Below are 22,151 nucleotides of genomic sequence, written 5' to 3'. Positions count from 1 at the left end.
AGATAAGCAGCTAAAAACCAAACGTGGATGTCCTCAGATTCACCCTCGTGTTAAGTAAATACTCAAGAATGATCCCCACACTTCGTCACAAGTATTAGCTGCAAATTTCACCAGACTTTTTATTCTTTCTCCCCTCCTCTGTTGCTATAATGGAACAATTTGCACAAGAACCTGGCTGCTGCCTTTCCTTCAGGTTTGAACCCGTCTGCATGTGTATGTGGGACTCTTTCTGTTTGCGCTGCACTTTTTATTGAACTAAATGCTACAGTCTACCTCAGACCTTTTTTTTCTTCTTATTTTGGGAGAATTTTGTTTAGCTTGTAGGTCTTGTCCTCTTTCTCTGCTCAGTCAGCCTCCCAGGAATGTAAGCCTTGATGTGGGGGGAGCAAGTCATGTCATCAGAACTGCAAAAACACAGAGAAAACGCTTAGAAGAGGCTTTTTTCCCCAGTTGACCGGCGTTTGTAACCATTCTGAATTAAAGGATAAAACCACTAAGAGTTACATAATACATAGATATAATAGTGCAGAGGCGTTTTGGCTTCATTTGAGCAATCAATTGGTTTGTTTTTTTAGCATTTGCTCTTGATAAGGTTTTTGTATGAGTCAAAGAAGTTCTGATAAACCACACTTGAAATTTCTGTGCAGTAGCTGTAAAATAAGTCTTGAGCTTTGTAAGTCAGACATGTCAGCGTTGCTCGTGGGCAGCTGTACTGACCTCTTGGATATATTAAATGAGCAGTGGAAGTATTATTTCCTACTTTAAACAAAAATTATATGAAACAAATACATCTAACAAAGCATTTAATGAAGGCTTAGAGTCTGGTTTGGCACGATAAAAAGTCTTGAATGACTGAGGCATGATGGGAAACTCCCTGGTATTCCCTGGCTCTATCCTCCCCAAATCCTGGCCAAATTCAATAATTACCCCTCTGCTTCCAAGCAATAACACAAAAACACCAGGGGTTAAAACCTCTTTGACATGCTATTGCAGGAAAATAACATTAGTCACAATTCATTTCCATTTCAAGCCAGGCCATGCAACTGGCGCTGTTTTCCAAAACACCCAACTCCTATAAGAAAGGCTAAGTTGGTTCCTGCAAGTTTAGCTATCCATGTAATACAAATACAAATACACATGACTATTATCAGCTTAAAGCATGAGAAACCTGCTTGCAAGGAATGGTTGATTCACCTTGTTGTGTCTAGAGGTCTCAGACAGCTATATGGACCATTAGTGTGCAAGGAACTCATTCAGCTAGAAAGTAGGATAACAGAGTGGATGTTTAGTCTGTTTCCCATTTTCTCCCATCACAAGGATATGAACTTCCACTTTAAGCATATGACATGCCTTTGTGTTTCGTCTCTTTCTTAGAGAACTGCATAGATGAATGCAGGTGAATAAGTTGAATTAAGATTGAAACAAACAAACAAACAAAACGTACTCATATCAGTACTGAAAATAACACTAAATAATTCCTGCTTCATCCTCTTCCAATTTTACCACCATCAGTTGGCTCATTTACACGTTGTTATCTCTCTGGCTTCTTCCCTAGCTGGTTACTTTATGCCCAAAACTCTCTCCCCTAATGATCGCTCTTAATAAAATCGCCCCACAGCACACATGGTGTCTGGCTAGAGGAAATGAAGGCAGCTCCACAGGGTATCATTTTATGATAGTTCACTTTTATGGAGGATCATCTAGGGAGACCACGGTCTGTTTCCTCATCCTCAAGGGCCACGTTAATGATACAGGAGTTTGCTAAATCATACTCCCGTTCCTGCCACAAATGACTATTACACACATATTTTCGTTACAAAATAATCCATATTCATAACAAAATTAAGTTTTACATTTATCCCTCTGAGGATCACTAACAAATGGCGTATTAGATTAACTATTTCTTGCTAATGAGTATGATAGCATGTTTGTTATGTTTGGCAGCTCAGGAATGAAAGTCAAATTACTTTAATTAAATAAATTAAAACAGTACTTTTATTGCAAGTAAATGACACGCAGTAAAGGCACTGCTAACAGGTTGAGCAGTTGTGTTTTGCCTGGCATATATACAGCTTGTTCTTCATGTTGTGGAGCTAATGACTAGACCCCCTGTCATTTTTGGCTAACGAAGCTCTTATCCTCTTGTATGAGTACTCTAGCATATGAAGGTTAGAGTCTAACTGATACAGTAGATAACTTATGAAGTTGTTTTTTATGTTTTCATTTTCTTATTTTTATTTGAACTGCTACAATCACTTACTATGATATCAAGCAGAGTCATATTTCTCACATTTTTCTTGATATAACCTTTTTTTTAAATGTGCCATCCGTTTTCTAGATCTGGCAGTGTGAAGGATCACTGGAATGAAATCTATGAGTTTGTGAAGAACTTAGCAGAAAAATTTAAAAGGTAAGAGACACTTAATGAGCGTGTGTGAACAGACACAATTAAGCCAACAGATTTGCATAGATAAATGTGGTAATATAGGTGATATACACCGTATAGTGCAAGATCAACATTTGGAACCAACATTGTCAGTCTCCAAACAGCATGTTGCCTCGTATTCGACTTCCTGGAGCCCAGAGATATAAATTACTGAAGAGAAAAGCACATTTTACAGAGTAGTCACTCTGGTAAAGTGAAAAAATCTGTCCTTACAGCTACAGCTTGCCATATGCTAAGTCACTCAGTATCCGGGCTGATGATTCACTCAGTCTCCAGTAGTTGTGTCAGTGACTACAGGCAAAAATGTCTTTATGTATGTGAGCTGGCTTGGTTTGATGGACTGTCTTTAGTTTAAAGTTCTTTTCCTCCAAATGTCTCTAAGATCTCTCTCATCTCTCTAAGATGCAGATATTGCATCTATAATTTCAAAATTGAAATATCATTCTTAAAATATGGCATATATTTAAAAGCAAGAAGTTTCAATAAATAGCCAGGTGTCAGCCAGACTGAAAGGCTTTTTCCCCACACGGTTTGAAGGCCACAACACCTGGAGCTTTGTGGCCTAGTCATAGCAAAGAACAGCTCCTCCTCAAAGCTGTAGTTTTTTAACAACTATGCAAAAAGTTTTAAACAATCCAAATCTGTGCTAACTTACTGTCTCAAACAAGAAACACACATTCTTGCTTCAAATAATTGAAGTGTGAGTAATTCCTTTCACCAGTAAACAGAACTTTTCCACATCTGAAGATTCAGCAATGCAGCCTCAATATCAACATTTATGTCACTGTCACGCAACAAAGGGTTCAAATCCTGCACACTGGAACAACTTCATGTCACATGGCTTCTTTGTGTGCTCTAAACAAATAATCGATCTCAAGCTAGAAACACAGATTGCTGGAGTGAATCAGTTAAGTCGTTTGTCTCCAGCAAGATATCTGTTGAAGAAAAGAGAAGAAAGAAAAGTCATGAATACGAAGAGTTATTTTACGTTTTCTAGGAAAATTGTTATATTGTTTGTGTTTTATTGTTATTACTTAGAATAACTGTTTCTGATCAATCTCAGATGACATAGAAATGTTTGTATTGCTCACACATGGTGTTGTCCTTAGTGGACGAATACTAATATCTGTACTTCCTGGTCATTCTTTTGGGTGAACCGTTAATAATACGTGTGATGCTTTATTTGCTCTTTCTTTTTACCTTTTATAGTCCTATGCTGAGGATGTCTTTCATAACATTTTCCTCAAGAGCGTCCATCATTTTGAAACTGACGGAAAACAGGTGAATTAATTTCTCTTATATAACCTTACAATGAATACAACCTTTTAATGTCAGTATTTAGACACAGCTAACATTAGCTGAGTGTTTTCGTGTGCAAATTTTTGTAGCATGAAGTGATCTCACGCGACAGTAAACTTAATCCACTGCATCAGAATCAATGCAGATAAAACTGAAAATTGGCCCATGTCACTGTGGAACTGTCACAGAATAACATTTGTTGAATAAGAGACAAGAATGAGAATGAGAGCACTGATAATTGCTATTGTGTAAACAAGTTTCATTTCTAACAGAAGTGGCTATAGCTTAGAATAGAATAATCCTTAAGTAGTGAAAGTATTCAGATATTTTGCTGGTCAAGCCCCCAAATATGTCATTGTCAATAAATTCACAGCTCAAAGGAACACAACACATAAGAAGCAACGATTTTAATGCAGTTAAAAAAAAAATCTTAAATGCAAATATTGAATACATGTAAGCAAGATGGGATCCCCCAGAAGCTAATAGTAGTAAATTAAACTAATAAAGACAAAACTGAAAACAGGAGTGCTAGGAAGTCCCAAGTGAGTCAGTAATTAATAAGCAAAAATGTAAACAGCAACTGATGCAAAATACTGGTGCTCTGAGAATCCCCAGAGCACTATTTCCTTTGGCTTGGTGTGCAAGTGTCTTGTTGTGTTTTAAAAGTATTTTTGAGAAAAAGTTCTGAACCAGTTTTGTGTCTACACGTAACTTTTAAGCTGTATCTATAGGCACTTTGTTATTAGCATCTTATTATTTGTTCTCATTTCCTTAGTTGAATCTACAAGAAATTGGCAAAGATAACATAGTTTAGTGGATAAATAGAATATAAAATAGTATTTTTGCACCAAGAGTGGGATACCCACTAATCAGCTGAATCACCTTGGCATACTCTGCAGAGATATGCCAAGGTGATTCAGCTGATTGCTGGGAATCACATTGCTCTACATACATACAAAGGCATAGGTATGCCAAATTATACAAGAACTGGACTGAAAATTAGTGGCAACAGGTCTTTGTGGAATGATGAAATTTCAAATTTTTGGTGCAAATAATCACCCTACATATATATGAAGGAGGTCAGCTGAGAAGTATAACAATGAGCATCTAGAGCCATCCATAAAATATGGTGAATGATCTGTCATGGTTTGGGGCTGTATTTCAGTCAGTGGTAGGAATCTTGTAAAAATTGATGGAATTATGAATGCAGAAAAGTAGTTTCAGAGTTCAGTCCACCATGCAGTATCAGGAAAGCATCTGACTGGCAGCAGCTTCATTCTTCGGCTTGACAATGATCCCAAATGCACTGCCAATGGAGTAAAAGCATAACTGGATAGAAAAATACACAATGAAACACTGTCAGTCATGGATTGGCCTCCCCAGAGCCCAAACTTCAGCATTATTGAATGACACTGGAGAACTATTCCTGAATACTTAAAAAAATTATAAGAAAGCTTGAATATAAGAGTTGAGTTTGTGTTGAAGAATAATGGTGGTCATACCAAATATTGACTTTCAAGCTCATTAGAATTGTACAAACTCTGTATTTGCTTTATATATAATAACCAAAAAAGTTTAATCAGTACCGTAGGTTAGCTTCCAGAAATGCACAGGCAGGACAGGAATCCAATTGTGCTTTGTTACTTTCTGCAGAGTCGACATCACGAAGGGTTTGAACGCACTGAACAGAGAGGTTCCCGGTGGAGATACCTTCATGCACCTCGGATTACAGCTTGTGAGTGTGTGCTGTAATGTGTAACATTTTTACACTGCAAAATCAGTCTGTTAAGAACAGAGCGACTCAAGGCTCCTTCTATTACCTGTTTAAATCTGAAATGTGCTATGACTTTATTTAAAGGCAAATCAGCAGATAAGGAAAGAGAACTTTGGTAAGCATTAATAAACATAATTATCTCATTTTTTGGGCAACAATGGAGCACATGGTGAAGTTACAACACAGCGTATATGATTTGCAGGTACTGCCAGCGTGATTATTGCTCTGACTGATGGAGAGCTACATGAGCATCAGCTTAGAGATGCACAACATCAGGTAACAAATTCACACTAACACTGATTTTCCAGGGGACTCTGGTTAGAGCTCAGTAACAGGGCTAAACTGGAAGCAGAATTGCTCTCATTAGCTTCATGACTGACAGTTTTCTGGAGTTTGCTCAACTTTTTGCCTTTGTTGTTCAAACAGGCGAATGAAGCCAGATCTCTGGGAGCTATTGTGTACTGTGTTGGTGTCAAAGACTTCAACGAGACACAGGTAATTCAGATGTAACAAATTTGTGCAGTATATGGAAGTTTATTCCCTTTAATCCCCCAAATATAAGACATTTGATTAGAGAAAAAAGCAAAAATTCACCACAGGACATGTACTCTACCACATGTGCTCATTATTCTGGAAAAGAAGAAATCTTACAAATTGGGTAACCCATCATTTTCCCTGTGAACCAACTCCAGTGATTTTTAACTCTGATCTCTTCAAATGTTCTCTTACTGTACAGTTCTTTACCTCTAAAACATCTGAAATTGCTTCAAATGAGTATGAGTGCATTTGAGGCAGCTTTCCCCCTGTCATGGCCTCATCTTTCATTGTTCATTGTTGAAGTTTATTTAGCCTCCTTTGATTATTTAGTTTGTTAATCCTTCCTCTGTTCTCTTCTGTTTGTGTACCTCTGTCTGAACTTCTTTCCCACTGTAGCTGGCCACCATTGCAGACACCATTGAACATGTGTTTCCTGTGTTGGGAGGCTTCCACGCCCTGCGGGGTGTCATTGATTCGGTAAATAAATACTTTTCCTTGCAGAGAAACTAGCCCATACAGGCTCCGTTCAGACATCTGTATTTACATATTCAACACAAGATCCCTTTTCACTGCAATGTCATTTTAAACAGTTGTTTATTTGAAAGCAAAACCTGACTTTTGAAAACACTATTGTACAATTTCATAATGACTGAATATCTCTTTAAGATTTTAGATTTTATTTTCTCTCAGACCAGTTAATACAGTGCTCCTTTTAAGCTTTTAAAAGGAGCACTGACTTGTCTAGGTTTCAACTCTCTGCTCAGTATTCTGTCATGCAACACGCAGAACTGTAACTCTTTGTGTATACTGGCTGAAACACACACAGTCAGAGTTCAGTTCAAGCAGGGTAAGCTACTTCAACTTGCGTTCTCTCCTACAGCTAGCATGGTGAAAAAAAAGCTTTTTATCAGCTCACTGAGCAATATTTTGCTTTTTCAGTTTTGGATCTGTGACAATCACAGTGACAGTGTAGGATCAAGTGAATCAAGGACCAGTCGCGCAGGTTTGAGACTTGTTCACGAACATCTGGCAACCACCGGTCATGGGGGTCAAATTAGTATTCATCAACTGGTAGAGAGTGGTTGTTTGAGGTTTATGGCAGTCATTGGGAAAATGACTGATAAATCTCGAGTCACATGGTCTTGTTGACTGATCAGTGACCCCCATTTTCCCCTAGCAGCCTACCTGTCAGTTGGGAAAAATGTGTGTTCCTCAGCTGGTCGGCAGAAACATTCTTTGTGATTGCTTTGGTTGTTAGGATATTGTTGCGGTCTCCCGTGGTTTGCATGGAAGTGATGGACTTGTCTACAAACACTGGCCAGCTGCTCTCTGAGCTGAAGTGAAAATGTAAGAACTGCAATACAAACCGGAATTGGAGACCTTCATTGTGAAAGTTGTTTCTTTTGAAACATGTTGGCTGAAGCTCTGAGGCAAACCTCCATTTCTGTTTAATACCACTCAGCTAGTAGTTGGAAGTGTTTGCAGACAGACGTGAATCTACAGGCAAAGCTGTCACAAGGAGATTTTTGGTTTATTACCCTCTTCTTTCTCACCCACCAACAGCCAGCAACCTCCAGGAACGGCTGCCAATCAGTCTGGGAAAATGTAATTTTCCCTTGAAATCTGTGGCTGTATCACATCCAAATTTTAGGCAATGACATCACATGAGAAATCTCAATATACTCAGCTAAATCACAATTTTCTAAAGCCTAATATTCTCAGCTGCAGTCGTCCTTTCGGCGAATAATAAACAAAGGTAGGCTCATAGTCGTTAGCCAGTGACCAGATCATTTCCAGCTGAAATGATTGTCATTTGAACATTTAATCCGTTGTAGCTCCAAGAGTTTGATAATGGTCAAATAGCTAAAAACATTATCTTATGTAATTACCAAATCATTTTTCCTTGACCTTAATGGAATGCATTGTGTGTCTCACTGTTTTATTACGCAGAGTATATAAAAAAGAAAAAAACCCTGAAAAATATCTAAGGCTGGAATTTCTTTTAAAAGATTTTCACTTCCTATTTAAAGGATCGGTCATTTTTAAGTCTTGCTTTTATTAATGCTTTAAACATCTCTAATGTAAAAGTATTAAGATTGGAGAACATAACCATCGGAAAGTAAGTTACACTAGTCCCTTCACTTTGATAATTTAAGATAAAGTTGTCACAATGAGATGTGCAGAGTGTAGAGTCAGAGTCATAAAAGGCAGGATTCAGAACTCGGAGGATCCAACAGCTAAAAGCTTTAATTGCTAAAAGGTAGGATAAAAGATATATCAATGTAAAATAAATCCATAAAGAGAACTGAAGATCTCAAAGGGTTGAAAAGAGGGGAATGAATCGCAAGCATTACAAATCATGTGACAAAAATCAAACAGGATTATTTATATGCACATGACTAACTGGGGATTGGAAACAGAATGGGGAACTAGAGGCTGATGGAGGTAATCAAGACATAAGATCTTTCAAAGCAGGAAATAACAGGAAATAACTAAAAGAGCACTAGTGCTTATATAAATACTTACACTTAGCAAGATCTCAGGCAGGGGAACAAAGAGGAACCAACACAAAAACAGAGAAATGAGACAAAGGGTGCGAACTGCAACTGTCATAGATAAAAATCAAGACATTAACCACGACACATGATCGCAAAACTGAAACTCAGAACAAATCAGTCGTCAAGAAAAGACAGAAATTAGAGACTCAATAATAATATCACCAGGGAGAAAAACTCATCATTGTACTAAAATAATAAGGAAATCAAAACATGAAAGTATTCAGCTGTATTTGCAAAGCAGGGAGAGTTTTGAGTATTCTGGGAAGAGGTTTAACCCAAACTTGTTTTTTAGACACACACTGATAAGTATTATTAAGGATTATTTTACATCAGATGACTCCCAAATATACTCAAAACATATTAATTGAGCTCTTGGCTCATGAACAAGGCTAGTATCAAAATAAATGTGGAAAAATCACTGCTGTCTTTTCTCCCCCAGATCATCAAGAAATCCTGCATTGAAATTTTGGCAGCTGAGCCTTCCAGTGTTTGTGCAGGAGGTGAGGAGCTATAAAACTCACACATTCACAATTACAGCCTGAACTCGGTCCCTCCTGAGTCATCGACACATATGCCAGCAAACCATTGCTCCTTCCACTGTGTCATTTTCATTAGTGGGTGCCTGGTCTCGGCTTCTTTGAATTATGACAATCCCAGACTGAAAGAAATGACCATTTATGGCCATCCAGGTTACTTACAGGAAATCTGCTGGGATGGGGTAACACGGAGGGAATAATATTACAGTCTCATTAAATATTAGAGTCTCATTAAAAGGAGGGACCGTGAGACGGGGGGCAGGGGTGAGATTTCCTGCGGATATGATGTAAAGTAGACACCATTCTTTACTCTCCTGCCAAGAGAAAGATTATGACAGTTAAAGCAACAATAAATGGACATTAAAAGCCACAAATGAACAGATAAAAGCAGGGTTGGATTAAAAGTTTCTGGCAATAGCAGAAGGACTTTGACTGTTTTTCACATCTGCCTTTTATGAAGCAATGAATTACTTTCACCCATAAAGAGGGAAATTATTTAACTTCACACTGAATATTATACCATGGCCTGCTGCTAGAGCAAGCTGCCTCACAGATTTAACCTTATTATATACGTATACGGCTGATATATAACAGTAGTTTCAATTTTTGACAGGCAACATTGTAACTATTTAAGGTCCAGCAGAGACATTAGTTCTATTTATTTTATATTATTCATTTTTATTGTATTTTAAAGCAATGTAAGGAGACTAAGGCCCATGCTATTTTCTCTACATGACAATGGTGGAAAAATAAGCTCAGTTTCACTCAGGTCCACTACAGTCAAGATATTGTTATTTTCTCATCCACCTTATGACATGGATAAGATGGAGAAAACCCTTGTATTTGCAAAGGTGCATAAGTGCAAGCCAGGGAGGACATTAATAACAGGAGTTGTGGCACTGATTTAGTCAGAAACAGCAAGAAAAGCAGGAGCTGCAATAAGGGTGGGTTGCAAGGCAGCTTGCAGACGCGCAGCAACTGTGGAGAGGCTTAAATAGAACGACCTGTGTGAGACTGATAAGCTAAGCTGAGCTGAGCTGGAGGCTTCTTGGCTTTTCTGAAATAATACTACATCATTAGAGAGACATCACACCATGCTGGTGTGCAACTGTGCCACATTAAACAGGAAAGTGAGCTTTGTTTAGGATAAAGTAATAAAGTGTCAGATTTTTCTTAGCAAAGACTGTCTGCCAAGTGTCTAAAATGTAAAATTACCTTGTGTAACCAGAGTCTTTTCAAGTGGTGGTGAAAGGGAATGGGTTTCTCCATGCAAGAAACATCGACCAGGTGCTCTGCAGCTTCAAAATCAATGACACCATCACCATCAGTGAGTACACCTATGCTTTGTTTCCTTAATATAAATCAAGCTGAATTGTGACAGATGCATGTGTTATTAGTATACAGTTTCTATGAGGAAAAAGTAGAAACCCTCACAAAGAAACAAAATTCACTTTTCACTCGTGTATGTTGTCTGTACATGCTACATATATGCCACATAGCTCAGTTCTTTTTTCTTGTAGATGAAAAGCCAGCTGATGTAGAAGACACATTCTTATTGTGTCCAGCTCCTGTTATCGATGAAGTTGGAAAGTAAGTCCCTCTTCTTTATAACTTCATGATTTCATTTAGTTATGCAGATCCACTTTCATCACCCTTTCAAGCAAAAGTGCTCATACTTCAGTGCCGTCCATGTGCATCTTAGACCACATAAATATATTCGCATGTATATGTGCACAGACCATAAGACGCCTGCTGTACATTAGCTGTTTATGATCCCCATCCGAGGCCAGATTCCTCCGTTCTCGATCCCAGTAGAGCTTACCAAAATAAAAGAGGCTCTCTCACTGTGGCAGCATATTCAGTGGTAAACCCTTCATAAATACGTCTTAGTTCTATCGTAAATTAGAACAGAGCAGTGAAAACTAAAGCAAATTCTTGGTAGACATAGATAGAAAGTACTGCCTCAAGAAGAAAAACGTAATAAAAGCTAACACTGTTCCACATCTGCATGTAAATTGATACCACATCAATAGTTTGTTTAAAATTTGCTCTGAAGTGTCCAAAAATGAATCAGTTCTGGTATAATGACTTTCAAATTATTGTAGTCCAAGTTTAGATGAGATTCAAATCAGGGATCTGTGCTTGTTGAGGTTCATGAAGCTGATTAACAGTACAATAGAAAAAATGAGCTGCATTTTAAAGTTCAGGATCACAGGGCATTAAAAAGAAGTGTTTCTGTCAGTGTTCAAAGGGGCAATGAAGGGCTCTGAAAACTAAGACAACTGAGGTTGGCCTACTCGAACTTTGACCACGTGACTGTCACACAAGTTCTCGGTGTAACCTAAGAAGGGGCCAGAATTGCTTCTCATCAGCTAGCTGTGTTCTCCTTTTAGAGCCCAACTATGCTCCAACATCAACAATCCACAAACCTCTCTAACCTAAGTCTTTATGGGAAGAAAAGTACACTGGGCCACAGAATACAAGGTTGAGTGGATGGTGGTAAAGACTTTAAACACACAAAGTAGGCAGGCGAGACCTTGTCAGCTAATACCAGAGGTTCTCTTCTCACGCTTTCTTTCTTGACTTTTTTAGGGTACTTCTTGTATTTCTATAATTGTTTACAAATTCCTTTATTTAACACTAGAGGTAATATTTGTGCTGGCTGTGGTACGGTAGCAGAGAGAAGTTGATTTGCATCCTTGGAGAAAGATTTAGGAAACCTGGAGTGATGGCTCCGATGCTGAAACTTCAGTCAAAGGTGGAAGGACTGTAAAGCAGATGTGGTGGCATTACAACCCCACAACTTCCCGCTGATTAGATTCATTTGGATCTTTGTTTGTTGTTCTGATCTTAACTTAGCACTTGTAAACTTTCAAGTTCTTTCAAATCTAAACACCACCTCCAGACTCTCTCTTTTACTCCACTTCTGCAGCTTTTAGTGCCAGGCTGGCTCTTTTTGACCTATTTGCTAGTTTCTGTGGAACCTCACCACAGCTCCTGCCTGCCCATCTGTTTATTTTTCTCTCTCTTTTCTGTCTTTTATCATTACCTCCTTATTTGATCCCATCATCACTCCTCTGCGCTGTCTGCTTCTGCAGCTTCGGCTGATCAAAGCTATGTAGCGCCTACCCTGGCCTTGCCATGTGTGTTTATGTATGATTCTCAGCAGAGTGTAAAAACTTCTTAGTGAGGTTTTGAAACTCTTCTGAAACTCAGACTAATAAAGTAGGTTCTTGACCAATTAATCAGTGTATCGTTTCTATACTGCACATCTAAAAGTGTGAGTGGGTGTTTATCTCTCCTGTCTGTTTCACTTCCTTACTTAATAGCTGTCTATTACACCAGCCTACATTTCCTCCCCAGGTTTTCTTGTAATAGTTTCCTTTTATGAGACACTACATTATACTACAGACCACTATGATCAGTGATGGTCATTGGCCTTTTACTCCCATTGGCATTTTTTGCTGCAGTAAACTTGATGACATGGCTACATATCAAAAGGACTTAATCTCTATTTAGCCCTTAACAGATGCGCTAGTTAGCATTAGGATTTGGTGCTATATAAATGACATTTTTATTGGTTTTATTGGTAATATGGAAACTAAAATGCCGTCAGTCAGCCACTGAGATCAGCTAGGATGCATACGTGGACTGATGCTATTAATACCACACTCTGTCTACAGATGTCCAGACCTGAACTAAGGAGACGGAGTCGGCATCCATGCTGAAGTGATCAAACGCATGCTCGGGTCTAGGCTATCTTTAGGTTTCGATCCACTCGTGTCCAGATGTCTGTCGTCGGCACGATCCGTATGATGTTGATCATGAACTTCACCCACTAACCCAGCTCACCTCTCTGTCCGCACCCACCTTCTTTCCATCTGTTATACCTCTTTCACATCCAGGCATGCCTTTCATCCATGTTTTTATGAAGTGAATAACAACAGGCTTCGGAGAGGTCTCTGGGGGTCACTTGAATTGTTTTTCACCTCTCAAAGGGAGAAGGGATTCAGGCCTTCAGGAAAACCTACATGGTTTCCACTGGAATACAGACACAAATCTGTACTCTGTACTCTTTTTGGCAAGTTTATACATTTTTGAAGTGAGAAAAATATTTACTTGAGATCTGTTGAACAAATTATTTTGTAGTTCCAAGTAGATATGATGAACTGCCTTTAAAGAGGAGAAGTGGTTGTTGTTGTTATTCCTCGTGATGCTTTTAGCATGTTGTCATTTCTTGGAAAAAAACAAAAAAACACACACAACCTGTCCAGAACCATAAAAAAATAGCCTGAACTAGCAGGTTGTGTTTTCAGTTCTTCCCTGGATTGGCTGCCGTGCCTGCTGTGTTGCACAATCAGTCACATGAAAACACTCTAAACTTTCTGTCTTTGTTTATTAACCGTTGCCGATTATTTTCTTTTTTTTTAAAAAAGGTTTGGTTCATTTGGAGTCAGATTGCACAATTTGCGAGTGATACGGGGCTCGTAAACAAGAGTCACACGACTCAGCGCATACCTCATCTATTAGGAAGAGTTTTTAATAACATTTCCTCCTGCTGGGTTGAGATTTTCGCAGCTGGAAACAGTCAAAAGCAACCTCTTTCGAGTTACTGCAGAAAAGAAATTGCTCAGATTTCAGTTTTCTCCTAAGCTAAAAATCTGTCACTTTCAGCTCATAATCCTCCGCTCTTGTGGTCGTTCCCTGTTAGTTCAGATTTCGTTCTCACATGTAACGAACCACCTCGCCTTTCGCAGACAGTTCGGTGACGTTATTTGGCACGAACCCAAGTTTAAATGACATCATTCCCATCAAACAAAGTCGAGCTTGAGCTGGAAAAACTTCAGACAGACTAAATAAACCGATCTAAATTCTACTGATTCACTCATTCTATTCACTGATCTACTCTCCTTTCCTTCATCCGTGTGCGTGTGTGTGTTGTTTCAGGGTGATTTATCTCCAAGTGAGCATGAACGACGGTCTGTCCTTCATCAGCAGCAACGTTCACATCACCACCACAGAGTGTGTAAGTGGAAGCTTCATGTATCCACGCAGGGACACTGCAAAGATTTTAATTGTGCAAAAAATAGAAAGAAAAACGTTTGTGTAGTTTGTACTCTTCTTCTGCTTCTTCTTCTGCTTTCTCCAACATTTCTCTCTTTTCTTAGTTGTCTCACTTTCTCCACTCTCAGTTTTGTTTTTCTCCTTTTTTTTTTTGGTAGCCAAACCACAGAGGTTGGTAGCAGTGAGCCACCCAACAAAGACCTTATGAACCTCCGTGTGTTGGGCACAAAAAAAGGTGCCCAACAAGAAGCTGCTTGGTGACCTTGGAGTTCCCGGTTTAATATTTTAGTTTTGTGGGTGAAACATCTGTGACAGATGCACTCTTGGTACTGCTATTTAGAGGTGGTGCATGTGTGAAACGGAGCAGCTTTTCAGTCCATGAAAACAAGTTAACAAATGCAATTTAAAGCAGTTTAACTAAATGAAGTTGGTATGTTGGAACATATTAAATAGGCCCAAAAAACAAAAAGATATGCAGTCTTTGAAGCTGCACCGCCTCCATCCACGCAGCATCATATCCACGAAGACGCTGCAAATTTAAACAACTGTGTTGTGGTTCACGATAAAGAGACCTCAATTAGACATACCATTGCAATTAGCTGCCTCATAGCACTAAACTAAAACATATAGACTGAAGTCACACCAGGCTCGAGAAGGCACGGAAAGTTGTCAGCTGGAGATTGGAGGGCCTGGTGCAATAAACAACGTGCAAGTTGGAGTCTCTGAATCAAAGCTGAAAGCAAAAGCCACAAACCCACTGACCCCCTGCATCCTTTCCCCATAATCTGTCAAAGTGTCACACTGAGGGGTTTCAGCCTTTGTACTTAGCCCACAAAAAACACCCATATTGCATGGGAGAAAATGCACACTTCACATGTGAAAAAGCAGCAAAATGCAGATGTGGCCACTATTAAAATTTTCAGCATTGTTTGCTAGCAGTAACCCTGCCCCATCACCCCCACCCCACCATCTATTGTTTTAACTTTTCTGCAAATTAAGTTGTTGTCACAGGAAATCATAATCCGGGTGATTTTTAATAAATAATCATTTGGCACCGCTGACGTGCTTTCTGCAGCGGGCCCCACTGCTGAGTTCAGATAAATCCTCCACAGCTTTGCCACAAGATAGATAGATAGGGGAAAGTCTAACCACATGTGATCCTCATCTGTGGTCTCTAATGAGAACCATGTTTGGCCAGCGGACGTCTGCCTAGCTTAAAGCGAGAAATGTCAACATAAGGATTCAGTCAGGGATGGCAAAAGCTCACATTAACCACTGTCCTCGAGAAAGGAAAACATGAATATTAGAGCCTATATGCTTTTACTATTTTCCTTCAAATCAGTCATACCACAGCTATGATTAATCTGTTGTCGCTACTGCTATTAGTGCTGAAAATACTGTCCTACTTCTTCTTGTCAGCACTACCACTGTGGATAATACGAGCATTCAGTCACTACATCACCGTTTTTATTATATATGTGTTGTCTATCTCACTACACAACAAGTAAGTCAAGATTTCTATGCGCATACATGGAAGGCTAGCACCTTATGCATGAGTGAAGAAGGGCAGCGAGGTCCCAGATCAGAGCTATGGATGTATACATGCCACAAATTTGGTAGTTGAGGTACTTTTAAAATAATTTACAAGTATCTTAAAATTGTCAGCGTTACTTTCCCTTTTTACTTGTACTACTACTTTTATCAGGTGTTGTGCCAGTTGCCATCTTCCTTCTATCTCCTGGAGATACGGCGCCTGCATGTTTTTTTAGCTAGCATCTATGTCCAGCCTGTGAAACATGATGTGCACGGTGCACTTGTCGTAATGTTCTAGCATCGTGTGTTTGTGTCTGCCCTCCAGTTCGATGGCACCATTCTCCTGATCACCTTGCTGGCGTTGTTCCTCCTCCTTGCTCTGCTCTTCCTGTGGTGGTTCTGGCCGCTCTGCTGCACTGTGGTAAGAAACACCGACTAGTTTCACAAATAATAAACACTTGCATTGATGTTATGTTATTTTAAAATCATGGCATGTCTGTTATTTGTCTAAAGGTGATCAAAGAGCCTCCTCCTCCACCTCCTCCTGAGCCTGTGAGTCAAAACACACACACACGCACATAAATACAGCCTAACTAAGTAATACCCCAAGACTTTCCTGCACCTTTATTTCATCTGTGAAAGACAAACTCTTTTGTGTACCGGTGTTTAGGAGTCAGATGACGACGACGACGGTCTTCCCAAAAAGAAGTGGCCCACTGTGGATGCCTCATATTATGGAGGAAGAGGAATTGGGGGAATCAAGAGGATGGAGGTGTCAAAACGATGCATTTACGCTGCTGAAATAAAGTCACGATTAAATCTGTAGACAACAGATTACAGTGACCTTTTCTGTTTTTGTATGGTCTACCGTCTTGTAGGTGCGCTGGGGAGGGAAGGGTTCAACTGAGGAGGGGGCTAAGCTGGAAAAGCCAAAGAACGCTGTGGTGAAAATGCCAGAGCAGGAGTACGAACCCTATGAGCCAAAACCTAAGAAACCTCAGAACAAGAAGCCACCTCAGAGCCGGAAGTGGTACACGCCCATCCGGGTAAACACAGCCTCACAGAATCAGCACACAATGGGACACTGTAATGTAAAATATACCCACACACTCTGTTATCCCGTATAGACGCTCGTACTGTTTGCATTTAGTTCAGGAATTCACGCTCACCACTCTTACATAAAAACCCTCCTTTTTTAGAAAGTCAAAAATGTGCTTTGTTTACACTCAGACCACTTTGCATTTTTGAATTTTCACCCACCGACTTTTTTTAAAGGCATGAGGGCAGCAGAAGTTTCCCAGCACACAGCACACATGTATATACATGCTATATACATGTAATTAGTTGATAGTGCCATAGCACCAACACATGCCCATAGTGAGACTGCCAGCACAGCATAAATATTACTCCTAAAATAAAACCACTCTGTGTGACGCTTTTCATACAGTAAGCGTACTGTTATCTGTACACACTGCTGCATTCATAATTCATTCACAGCAGCCTAACAGCATGTACAGAAGGTGAATGTGAACACTGAACTGTGGGGTAAATGCTGTAAATTGATCACTGAATGTGGAAATTGGGCTGTGGCTGGCCCCATCTTTCTAAAACTTTTTGATGTGTGAGTGCACTTCTGTTTAGGATCCATGCCACCACTGCTTATTTGTCCAAGCAAATGCAACATCTTTTAGCATTTTTTTATTCGGTTAATCCAGAAGATTTTATCTCAAAACATTTGCCCTTCAGCTCTGTCAAATGTTAAATACTGTCTACAGTAAAATACACACTGGATTCCTACAGTTGTTTTAGCTGGGATCAGCTCTTTCCTGTCTCTGAGAAGTAAGCCCACGCTCTGATTCTTGGCAGATCGTGTGTTTTATCATGCTTTATTAATTGCTTTATGTTGCTAAAGGTTAAAGCGTTCATGACCGGAGTTAACTAAAATATATCCAGCAGTCTTTGTGACTAATCAGTGATTCAGCAGCTTTATCCAGAGGGGAAGGAACTAATCAGTCAAATCAGCTGCCGTGGTGTTTGTTTGGGATTAAAACCTGGTCTCAGCCTTGAAAAAGAACCACAGACCAAATGTTTGCTGATATAGAAAAGTCAGTATGAGCAGTCTTTTATTAGGTGATAGATTGCAGTGTGGAGAAGTGTGCAATTCACATCTGGCCAGCTGTTTATCTTCTTGCTCCTCTGCTTCTTTTTCAGGGGAAACTGGACGCCATCTGGGCTCTGTTCCGCCGTGGGTATGACCAGGTCTCTCTAATGAGACCCCAGCCCGGTGATCATGTAAGTATCTCTGTTTCATCAGATGTCTAAGAATTCATCTGCAAGGTCATCCCTCCTTCACTGCATTCTCTCCATCTTAAATTATATGTCATGTTTTTATATGTTCGTTTCATATGTGCCATCTTGTTGATTTTTTTTTTTCACTGGACAGCGAGAATTCAAAAGTAAGAAAGATTTATTTTTCATCCAATAGTAATACGAGTGGCACATAAATCAAGGGAGTTTTTCAGGAATAATGAACCCCTGATTTCAAAGCCTTGGTTTTCAAGCGTCTCAATTCAAAACTATAAATCAACTGAAACACTTGCTGATAGATTTAATCATCACTAGTTACCAAGGCAACTAAACACACATGCAAAGCCAGAGGTGGAAGAGCAACACCCTAACACAGAGAGCAGGCGTCAATGACAACAGCTACACTGTTCATTAAGTCACATTCAGCATAAAAGGAGGAGCTATGGTCAAGTTGGGTTGCAAAGTTGCTTGCAGATCAGTGGGCAGTCAGAAGTAGCCTAATTTAGCCGCTCTCATGTGAAGTTTGCCTGTTAAATTTGTATTCCATCACCCCCACCCGGTCATGGCAGATGGCTGCCACTCCCTGAGCGTCATTCTGCTGGAAGTTTCTTCCTGTTAAAAATGAGTTTTTCGTTCCCACTGTTGCCAAGTATTTTCTCTCTGTTATTGTAGGGTCTTTATCTTACAATGTGAAGCACCTTGAAGCAATTGTTGTTGTCTTGTTATTTGGTACTATATAAAGAAACTGGAATTGATTGTTGCAAAATTATGACATCACAACATTGTGACTGGTCAGCTGCAATAAAAGTGCATCAATTAGTAGGAACAAATCTAACTCACTAATAATGGATGTATCCATTTACTTGCACAGTTTTGACCAAGTGCGTATTGAGTGTCTAAGATGAGCGGTGATCCACTATAGGCTGAGAAGTGGTGCAGTTTTAAAAGTGTCCAGCTCATCTGTGCTGTTTGCTCACCCTGCCCTCCCTTCCACCGTCTGGGAGCGCACTTCATTCACTCCTGGTGTGGCTGTGCTGGCTGACACCTCAGCTGGCCCATTCCATGCTGTTGAGCTAGCCTCGATCTCACACCTGCTTCACATTATACGCCATAAATCGGATGTTAAGCCAAACCGCAGCTCACATCCTTGTAGCTCAACGGGAGAGTTTTGTGATGTGTTCGTGCGCGTAAGCTGGTAAAAAGTCTCTCTTCTTCAGAGCAGATAAGCCACATGGTTTAGTTTTAACGCCTGAGGCCTTTCTATCAAAAAGCCTTAGATAAGAGTTTGGGCTGAATGTTGGGAGAGGAAGCTCTCTAGGGATGCTTTAAATCCCGCCGACAATCTTAGCAAAGACCGTTTTAATGTTTAAATGTGTTGCTTATTATTTTCAACTCTGTTGGTCTTAAAGGCAACTTTGTAATTCAATGATAGATCATAACTGTGTTGCACTACCCTCAAATTCTCTATGGTTTGACTCAAAGCCATTTTGGTGACATATACAGTTGTTAGCATTTCCTTTTTCCCCTCCCTTGATTCTTCTCCACCTTTTTCCTTTTGCCAGTTGTTTCCTCCCTGTTTCTTTTCTTTCCTCTCCATAGCTCACTCTCCTGCTGATCGGGACCCATCCAAAGCACTAGTTAAAATCCGGCCTTATTAGCAGAAAATTTCCAGTGATCTTCTTTAGCAGGAATTCCACATTTAAGACTATTTTCTGGGCACAACGAACATGTACAGCGATAGAATTTGCAGCCACATAATAAACATTCAGATTCCCCAAGACCTAAAAAAGTCACCCTCAGCTTCGAATTCCATCTTCACCAAAGACAACCTGGCACACAGATAAAAAGAGATTTCCTTAATGACAAATTTCTCTTACTCAGAAAAGCTTTTTTTAATGATGATTGCTCGGGCAAGCTCAACATGACGCAATGCCTATTTTGTTGAAGAAATCCTCTCTTTCCAACGATGTCGCCTCCACCAGTCATTTGTGGTTTGTAACAAAAGAAGCAGGCCTACAGGCCAGCGTGCCGGCTCGTTTCCAGGCAGAATAATATGTTTTTATTAAAGAGGAAACAGCAGAAACAAGAGTCAGACACCTCATTCCCTTTTATGTTACCTGAAAAGCTGGTGGTTTTCAATTTCATCCTGAGGTTTTCAGATCTACAGTCTCACACTGCAAAGCTGGCACACATTCAAATCCATAAGAAAACTCTCTAAATTAGTTCCATCTGCATTCCCGCATGCATGTTTCTTTATGCTAATTGCAACAGCATGACTGTCACCCTGGGGACTGACTTCGGCTGCAGTCCTGTAACAGTGAACTCATTTTGTGGTAATGCAACTTCCTGTTTTTTTTAATGATGGTAAAAACCCCAAAATATTTTAATAATCAAGCAGTACACAAGCTGTTTCCTATTGTTGTCAGAAAACTCACAGTTTGCTTGGTTGCTCATTGGTTTATTTTCTGTCATTAAGACACAAAGTCTAAACCTGTACGCTGTAGACTGCACAGACAGATGTTTACAGTCCTCACACAGCAGTGGACCAATCAAAAACTCTGACCAAGAAAGAACTATTTATTATATCAAAACAAATAAGAAAGCAAATGTGTATGTCTGGGTTTTTTTTATCCAAAAGTATCTGATTGACGGTTAATTTGGTAACGAAATGATTGTGATCACTCTACTAGAAACACTGGTATTATCAGACACCCACGCAGTTGCTCAGTAGGATCAGATACAGTCTCAATCTTTTTTGGCTGTTCCATTTTCTTTTCACTGATAACACGATTATACACTGAACAAAAATATAAACGCAACACCTTTGTTACTGCTCCCATTCCCCATGGGATGGACGTAGAGACCTAAAATTCATTCCAGATACACAATATAACCATCCCTCCCAAACAGTGGTCACAAATCAGTCCAAATGTGTGGTAGTGGGCACATCTGCTATATTGAGATAATCCATCCCACCTCACAGGTGTACCACATCAGGATGCTGATCTGACATCATGAGTAGTGCACAGGTGTACCTCAGACTGCCCACAACAAAAGGCCACCCTGGAATGTGCAGTTTTGTCTCACAGCAAAATGCCACAGATGCCACAAGCAATGAGGGAGCGTGCAATTGGCATGCTGACAGCAGGAATGTCAACCAGATCTGTCGCCCGTGCATTGAATGTTCATTTCTCAACCATAAGCCGTCTCCACAGGCGTTTCAGAGAATATGGCAGCACATCCAACCGGCCTCACAACCACAGACCTCATGTAACCACACCAGCCCAGGACCTCCACATCCAGCAGGTTCACCTCCAAGATCGTCTGAGACCAGCCACCCAGACAGCTGCTGGAACAATTGGTTTGCACAACCAAACAATTTCTGCACAAACTGTCAGAAACCGTCTCAGGGACGCTCAACTGCATGCCCGTCGTCCTCATTGGGGTCTTGACCTGACTCCAGCTCGTCGCCGTAACAGACTTGTGTGGGCAAATGCTCACATTCGATGGTGTCTGGCACGTTGGAGAGGTGTGCGCTTCACGGATGAATCATGGTTCACATTGTTCAGGGCAGATGGCAGCTGAGAATGTCCCAGTTCTTGCATGGCCAGCATACTCACCGGATATGTCACTCATTGAGCATGTTCGGGATGTGCTTGACCGGCGTATACGACAGCGTGTACCAGTTCCCACGAATATCCAACAACCTCGCACAGCCATTGAAGTGGAGTGGACCAACATTCCACAGGCCACAATTGACAATCTGATAGACTCCATGCGACGATGTGTTGCACTGCATGAGGCAAATGGTGGTCACACCAGATACTGACCGGTTCTGGGTCCCCAGACCCCCAATAGCGCAAAAAACTGCACATTCCAGGGTGGCCTTTTGTTGTGGGCAGTCTGAGGTACACCTGTGCACTACTCATGATGTCAGATCAGCATCCTGATGTGGCACACCTGTGAGGTGGGATGGATTATCTCAATATAGCAGATGTGCCCACTACCACACATTTGGACTGATTTGTGACCACTGTTTGGGAGGGATGGTTATATTGTGTATCTGGAATGAATTTTAGGTCTCTACGTCCATCCCA

The 22,151-nt window shown here is 40.2% G+C and overlaps 1 protein-coding gene across 1 annotated transcript in view; it reads left to right on the top strand.

Annotated features, from left to right (window-relative positions):
- The window catches only part of antxr1c (ANTXR cell adhesion molecule 1c), a 38,980-nt gene that overhangs the window by 9,242 nt on the left and 7,587 nt on the right, over positions 1 to 22,151 (top strand). Inside the window, exons 2-17 of the mRNA XM_086302972.1 lie at positions 2,339 to 2,410; positions 3,656 to 3,727; positions 5,399 to 5,480; positions 5,604 to 5,634; positions 5,722 to 5,795; positions 5,946 to 6,014; positions 6,453 to 6,533; positions 9,054 to 9,114; positions 10,379 to 10,477; positions 10,671 to 10,740; positions 14,098 to 14,176; positions 16,073 to 16,168; positions 16,261 to 16,299; positions 16,418 to 16,519; positions 16,626 to 16,793; positions 17,959 to 18,039. Of these exons, the coding sequence (XP_086159098.1) occupies positions 2,339 to 2,410; positions 3,656 to 3,727; positions 5,399 to 5,480; positions 5,604 to 5,634; positions 5,722 to 5,795; positions 5,946 to 6,014; positions 6,453 to 6,533; positions 9,054 to 9,114; positions 10,379 to 10,477; positions 10,671 to 10,740; positions 14,098 to 14,176; positions 16,073 to 16,168; positions 16,261 to 16,299; positions 16,418 to 16,519; positions 16,626 to 16,793; positions 17,959 to 18,039 (1,276 nt within the window). The remainder of the gene's footprint in view (positions 1 to 2,338; positions 2,411 to 3,655; positions 3,728 to 5,398; positions 5,481 to 5,603; positions 5,635 to 5,721; positions 5,796 to 5,945; positions 6,015 to 6,452; positions 6,534 to 9,053; positions 9,115 to 10,378; positions 10,478 to 10,670; positions 10,741 to 14,097; positions 14,177 to 16,072; positions 16,169 to 16,260; positions 16,300 to 16,417; positions 16,520 to 16,625; positions 16,794 to 17,958; positions 18,040 to 22,151) is intronic.

This window comes from Aulonocara sp. 'chitande type north' Nkhata Bay, linkage group LG8 (assembly GCF_057382095.1).
Source record: "Aulonocara sp. 'chitande type north' Nkhata Bay isolate Kocher_YH1m ecotype deep benthic linkage group LG8, A_spYH_male_GT1.1, whole genome shotgun sequence".
Classification (NCBI taxonomy): domain Eukaryota; kingdom Metazoa; phylum Chordata; class Actinopteri; order Cichliformes; family Cichlidae; genus Aulonocara; species Aulonocara sp. 'chitande type north' Nkhata Bay.
Note: the sequence above shows the minus strand (reverse complement) of the source record. Positions and strands in the feature narration are given on the sequence as shown.